This window comes from Bos taurus, chromosome 5 (assembly GCF_002263795.3).
Source record: "Bos taurus isolate L1 Dominette 01449 registration number 42190680 breed Hereford chromosome 5, ARS-UCD2.0, whole genome shotgun sequence".
In the NCBI taxonomy this organism is placed as follows: Eukaryota; Metazoa; Chordata; class Mammalia; order Artiodactyla; family Bovidae; genus Bos; species Bos taurus.
In genome coordinates, this window is record NC_037332.1 from 32239913 (window position 1) to 32247068 (window position 7156).

Consider the following 7156-nt stretch of genomic DNA (forward strand, 5'->3'; position numbering starts at 1 on the left):
CCTTTGCTTCTGTTTAAAGTAATGACTTTATACTAGATTTTCCACCGCAGCCCTTGGGTTGAGCTGACTCTTGAAGTTCATTTAATTTGGGGGCAAAATGAGTTTTGATCTTCAAGCCTCAGATCTCATATCCTCTTAAAAGTTCAACACAGAGGACTTTTTTAGACACCATTCTTAAAATTCTTGGAGACATTTGAGGATAGCCTGGGGATTCCTGGTGATGCCTAATTAAACTCCTAGGTTTACAACAATGAAAAGTAGCAATAGCAATAGTAATCGGAAAAAGCATTAGGAAAAAAAAAATCACACGTAATGAAGAATGAGCAATTTGAAAGACCAAAAATGCAGCTGAGACTATTTTAGGTGAAAACCTCAAGAAGGAAAGGAGTGTTAGGTCTGCATGCAAGAAATGAAAATAAAGGTATCTCTGTGTCCCTACAGCAACACATGCCCTACTTCCGGAAGCGGATGGTCTGGGAAATCCTCCACCGAAAGCTCTTGTGAAGACCATCTCAGTTAGCAGACATGGACTTGTTGGGGACCAGCTCTTTGTTGTCTACAGCCAGAGACCTTGGAGACAGCTGCTCCCAACCCTCTCTTCTTGTAAAGTCCTTGATCCTGGACCAGGCCCTGGAGAGATGCACTCACAAGCACATCTGCCTTTCCTTTTGTATCTCAGATACTATTTTTGCAAAGAAACTTTGGTGCTGTGAAAGGGGTGAGGGACATCCCTAATCTGAAGAGAGAGACTGCTTTTTACTTCTTCAGTTCTGCCATCTTGTTTTCAAAGGGCTCCAGCCTCACTCAGTCTCTTAATTAGGGGCCTGAGAGAAGCTTGGAAGGACTCTTGGTTTCGTATAAACTCTTGTTGTTAGGCCTTACTAAGAGGTAGGAATGGATGTGGGTAAAAACGTAGGGATGAAAACCACCAGCATATACACGCACACGTACATACACACAGGATTTTCAAAATGTGTCACCAGGATAGTAGACTGTAAACTGGACTTTGGGGCACCTGCATAAGGCTGTCCTCCAGGACTTGTCCTTTTTACATGCCCCTTGTGAAGTCCATCTGCTTCTGTACAAGGCTGTTTTATCTGTAGCTTCTTCCCCTCCTGAGGCACCACATGTGAGCCCTGGGTGGACCCCAAAGTCCCAGGCAGTCCTTTCCTTAAAAGCAGTGGTTTGCATGTGCTCACAACACATGATATGGGGAAGACCCACCCAGGGAGTGGTTTAGTGGAGTAACAAAGGCGCCACTTTTACTGCTACCTACTTCTGACCAAGAAGAAGAAGGACCTCAGTCTTTAGCATAAAATTCCAGCTTTGGATGAATGCAGGTCTAGTTTGGTCTGTGGCTAGCTAGTTTAAATATGTTTCTAACCACAGAGAATTTAATATATATATATATTTCACAGGGATATGCTTTTTTTTTTTTTTTTTTAAGGCTGAATGTGTTCACCATTTTAGCCTGTAGATTTATTACCATTTTCCAAATTTAGCTCCAGCATACACAGATCCCAGCCCCTATGTGTAGGGTGTTTGTGGACTTCCTAAGAGTATTTTGAGGCCTGGATGAATTTTGGCTTGGGGTAGAGGTTACAGAGGAAGGCAAGATTTTCAAATGGAAAACGGGTGGAATTTGGACTGATCAACTTGAGATTGAAAAACTGCTATTCTTTTTGTTCCTTGTAGCATCTCCCCCACCTTTTGAGCGCTCCTCAGGCTAGATAGTGAAATGATCCAATGCCAGTGTCATTTTGTACCTAAGTTCCAAAATAGGAACATTTTATACTTTTTTCTGTATTGTAATAGGTAGTTTTGTATGAGATCTTTTCTTCTCTTCCCTTGTACCTCATCCTTTCCAACATTGTGCTTTCTCCCTGGGCTTATTTGAAAATTTTACTCTGTTTTATATCAAGCTTGTTTAGTACATTTTTCTATGTGTTACCACAGGTTACAATTTGAAAAGAAAACTATTTTTTTTAAATATTCCATTGTTAACTGAATGTTACTCTTTCCACTCCAGCAACTAGATGTCCTACCTTTTTCATACTGCCTGCCTTTGAGGGGAAGACCACCTTTTGTTTGTTTTCTTTTTTTTTCTTTCTTCATTTTTTTTTCCTCCCTTTTTTTCCTTTTTTTTTTTTTTTTTTTTTTTGGTGTTTTCTGTAGGTAATAAATAGCTTTCTACATATAAGTTGCTGGGACTTTTCACATTCTCTCAGAAAGCTATGGCATGCAGGCTCATTGTGGGACTCCTGTACATTGATTCTTGGTACTTAATGTATTGAAGTGACAACTTGAAAGGTGGCAATATGGTATAGATTTTGGACCATGAATCAAAAGACCTGAGTTTTTCAGGCACATTTGCTATTGTCTGGGGAACTCAGAACAAGATAGTTCTCTGTATTTATTGTTTGTCCATTTAGATAACATCTGTCTTACCTTCTCACAGACTTTTTGTACAGACCAAAGCAACAAATATTTATTGCCATGTATAGCAGAAAATGAAACATGCAACAAAAGCACTTTGAAAAATATATAAGGAATTGTTAAGCCTGTCTGAATTTGGCCCCGCTTTCTGACCAATATAGTTTTATACAAGGTGAAGTTAGTGATCCTGAGACCACCCCATGAGTGGGCCAGGCTGAGACACAGACTGGGTCCAGAGTGGGAACCAGTAGTGGGGGCCATTCTTTCCAGAGAGCTGCCCAAGAAGAGCAGAACTAGCATCTGGAAACTTTCTTCTTCGTTTTAAGGGTGGGCCTTGATGACTGGGGTGGGAGGGTGGAGGAATGTGATGTTCCTGCCTTCCATGGCCAAGGGCATGTTATCAGCATCTTGTTTAACCTGCTTTAAACTAAAGCCTATGACTTTCCTTTTCTCCAGTCTTCCCCTCTCTCCTGTGCCCAGTGCTCATAATTACCTTGTTGTTTGTCATTATTCCCTTGCTGAGTCATGTTCAACTGTGCAACCCCATGGACTGCACAGGCTCCTCTGTCCAGCGGATTTCCCAGGCAAGAATACTGGAGTGGGTTGCCAATTTCCTCCTCCAGGGGATCTTCCCACCCAGGGATTGAACCTGTGTCTTCTGCATTGGCGGGCAGGTTCTTTACCACTGAGCCACCAGGGAAGCCCCATAATTACCTACCTCCTCTAAAAAAAGGAACAGTGATGGATGACAAGCTCTAGATGCCAGATACATAACCTTCAGTAGAAACAGTCTCACCGATCACTCCTGGACCCTTTATGGAGAAAGACCATTCCTGCGCATTTGAGAATGAATACATGGTTCAAGACTAGTTCCATCCCATTTGTCACTGGGCCCCCTGAGACCCACTGTTGCTTCCTGGAGCCCTGTTTAGGGTTGAATGCAAGAGTACTTTGTCATCTGACCTGGCAGCTGTGAAAATTAACTCCTCTGTATATATGAGGTGCTTCATCCTTCTCTGTGGTGTCAACTTCTTTCTTGTTTAGCCCCTGTAATTGCCGTAGCATCTTCTACCCACTACCTCTAATAATATTAGCCCCAAAGTTCTGGGATAGAAACAGGAAACCTGGAAAAGCACTGCCAGCAACTATATTACATAGTCTGTCCATCAGCACCTGGTTTTATGTGGCCCATGAAAGGCTCCAGTGGGTAGTCAAGAGTGTTCACTTCAGAGCCCCAGTGTTTGTAATGTTTCAGCCTCTGGTCCTTCTCCCATGCCATCCCTCCAGCTCTTGAATGTCTTGACCCGGAGTAAGAGACAGCTGATACTTGGGCTTTGTCTTCTCCCTTGTTCCACCTGGATGGGCTAAGGTAGTGGGGGAGGAGAGGGTGGAATATGATGCTTTCATCCTGGGGGCTCACATACCCAAGAGCATCAAAAAAGGATGTGTAAGACTACTGGGCCCTGTTGACAGACTACTGCTGAGCTGGCCAAGTGGCCATATTTCTCTGCCCAGGAAAAATCTCCATAGCTTCAAATTCATCCTAACATTTGGGAAGGGATGAGTAGGGCTCAGCCCAGTATCTTTCCTAACAGCCCAGGCCAATTTTGCCTTGCTGAATTCTAACAGTAGTCTTTTAAGAGCCCATAATTCCTATACCCAGCTGTGGAGGCAGGGAGAGATGTAACATGAGGTGAGTTGGGTCATGCTGGTCAACACTAAGAGAAGGGAGTGCTTAGACATCCATGTGAGAGAGAAATGTGAAACTAAGGGACTTTGAGCTGGAGGATAAGCCTTGAAATGTTTGTGCAGGCTGCTGCTCTGGCCTGTCATAGGTGGGGTAATTCCAACTGGGAGCGGTCGGACCGGATGTCCAGGGTCTTGTCAAGGTCTAAGATTCTTAAATGATATTGAGGCCCATAATGCCAAAGTCAAATTTAAGGCCAGTATTAGCACTGGCTTAATCTTAGAGGTAAGGCCCAGGTCAGTCCTCCCTAATGGGACAGTTTGTAGCTGCTGACTTTTCTCCATTCTAAACTGAGGGGTAACCATCAACCGCTTGACTTCTGGAGAGTCCGGTTCCATCCTCAGAACTTTGGTGCTGGGAAAGGAAAGCGTGTGGTGAGAGGTGCACAGGGAGTCCAGAGCACCCCTTACGAGTTTATACTCACTGTTTCCACACACTCAAAGCGCACACACCCAAAGCCTGCCTCCTTGAAACCTTCCCTGATCACTTTATCTTAAAATCTCTTACCTGGACAGCCACAGCCCTTAGAATCAGCAAACAGTAAAACTCCATGTGGCATGTGTATTGTAATCTGTCCTTTACATCAAATGGCCTGAGAATGTGTAACTGTTGAAGGCAGGTGAATAATTTGATGCTTTTCCTTCAAGCCAGGAGTTCCAGTTGCTTCTCTGGCCTGCTAGGGAGGAGTAGGGGCAACTGACTAAACATTTACTTAGACAACATTGCAGAGTCAGGGAAGAAGGTCCATTCACAGAAGCCTGCAGTGAGGCTGTACCTCTTCTGTGCCCCAAACCTAATGCCTCACTCCACACTTAACAAAACCCACTTCCTCAGCAGTTCAGCATGTCCTTCAGGGTCTCAGTCTCTGCCAGGAAGCTAATCAAGTATTTTTTCCCTAACCACACATCTTTCTATTATATACAGTTTTTCCATCTTTTTATTTCCAGTACATCCATCGTGGACTGTGGATCCCCTCCTGTTAGCCTTGTCCCTTAAATGGACTGTTTCCCATGCTGCCTGTGTCTTGTCTGTTGGCCGGAGCTAAGTTCCTGGAGGGCATCTGCCTCATCCACTTCTGGGGAGCCCCTTATGCTAGGTGTTTAAATAGGCCGGTGTTTAAAGCACTAGGCTTGGGGGGCCCTGAAGCGTGGAGTAAAGAGATGGTTTGACCAAGGAAATAAAAGCCACCCATCCTCAAGAACCTTAGAACCTAATTTAGAAAACCAGGCAGGTACCAAGCAGTGGACATTATCAAGAAGGCAGACACAGGCATATGGTCCAGTTTGAAGCTGGGTGTAGATGATGGAGGGCAGATGTGGAGAGAGGTCAAAGATGATGTTGCCTTAATCTGACTATCCATGTGTGACTCTGTCCCAAGTTTTTATGGGCTGATTTATTGAAAATAAGTTCTGTAGATTTCGTTTTCTTGCTTTGACTGGAAACTCCCTGGTAAAAAGAACTCGATGGTGTTTGTCTCTCTGACTGTCTCTCTGTCTCTTTGACTGTTTGTTCTGTCTCTGTCTGTGTCTGTGTGTCTCCTGATCCAAGTTGGACCAGTGATTGGATCCTCAGTGTGGTCTGGATTCCCGAGTCCACCCCTTAACCAGGAGTCTGAATACTGTTCATTCATTCATTTCATTCCACGTACCTGGAATTGAAGCCTGAAACACAAATAACATGCAAATCTGTGGCTCCCTGGCACTTTTTAAAACCAGACCTGTCTGTGCAGTTGGCAAGAGAGCCCTCCTGAGCCAAGCACACCAGTTGGGACTTCCAACCCACCCTGCCAACAGTGTCCCTTGTCTCACTGCCCCCTCCCACACCTCTTTCTCCTCACAACCCAACCTGCAGGAAGTGCTTCCACTACTCTACCTGTTAAACTCACGCTCCAAAGAATAAAACAAGAATCCACCAACATCTACAAAGTCTTCCACTATCCTGGGGAAACAGTTTTTTCTTTTTAGTTTTGTTTTAATTTATTTTTAACTGAAGGATAATTGCTTTACAATGTAGTGTGGGTTTCTGCCATTCATCAACATGAATCAGCCATAGGTATACATAAGTTCCCTCCCTCTCTGCCACCTCCCACCAAGAAATAATTTTATCTGCGTTGTTAAAAGAGTCCCTTGTCATCTTCAGGGCATTCTTGAGTTCTAACAGTTTTCCGACATGGTTAAAATTTTTCAGCCATATAAAAATGACTGGAGTGAGAAAAGAAAAACCTTCAAGCCACTCTTGTTTTCTGATTCCCCAGTGTGGTTAAAGATAGCTGATGATTACCTGGGTCTACATAGGGAGAAGACTCCGTCACAGTGGGGACCTGGGCCTGACAGTGGTCAGTCAGCCTCTGCCAGCAGGTGCTGGGATTGGTCTTGGGCACTGCAAAAAGTTAAAAAAGGAAGTGGGAATGGGAGTCACATTCCTTAATGAACTTGTGTTCCAGATGCTCTTTTTATTTTTTATTTTTCAAACTCTTTTCCATTGTAATTTATGACAAGATATTAAATGCCCTGTGCTAGGTAGTAGGACCTTGTTCATTTTATATATAGTGTTTGTACCAGATGCTCTTCTGAACCCCAGAAAAAAGTTTCGCTTCCTTGTACACCTGTGCCCCATTTCCCATCAGCCTGTCACCAGCCAATTTATCTCTGCCTGCCACGGCTCATGAAGCCTGCGTGTTCAGCTCGCCACCTCTCCTACAGCTTCCCCTACCACACAGGCTGCACGGCCTCCTTGGTGTTTGTCTAACAAACCCACCTTGCTACTCTCTCATGGTGGTTCTTCTTGTAGCTTCCTATAGCTAGAGGGCTTGTCCCCAGACATCCTTCTCCTTGAATCACTCCCCTACTTCCTCCATCATCCCCGCACCCCAGTTCTCACACTCCCTAGCTCCCTTCATCTTTTCTCTGTAGCATTGCATATCTGCCTCTATCGTTTACTCATTTGCTTTGTCAGCCTCTCACTAAAATGTCT

General features: G+C 44.2%; 1 protein-coding gene across 6 annotated transcripts in view; it reads left to right on the top strand.

The window, feature by feature from the left end:
- Positions 1 to 2570, top strand: part of SENP1 (SUMO specific peptidase 1) — a 52728-nt gene extending 50158 nt beyond the window's left edge. For 5 of the 6 annotated variants that reach the window (XM_024991961.2, XM_024991964.2, XM_024991962.2 and 2 more), the window contains one exon: positions 442 to 2570. In XM_024991961.2, the coding sequence (XP_024847729.1) occupies positions 442 to 504 (63 nt within the window). In that variant the 3' untranslated portion in view covers positions 505 to 2570. The remainder of the gene's footprint in view (positions 1 to 441) is intronic. The other variant, NM_001206876.1, reaches the window with a different exon arrangement.
- Positions 2571 to 7156: the final 4586 nt, after the last annotated feature.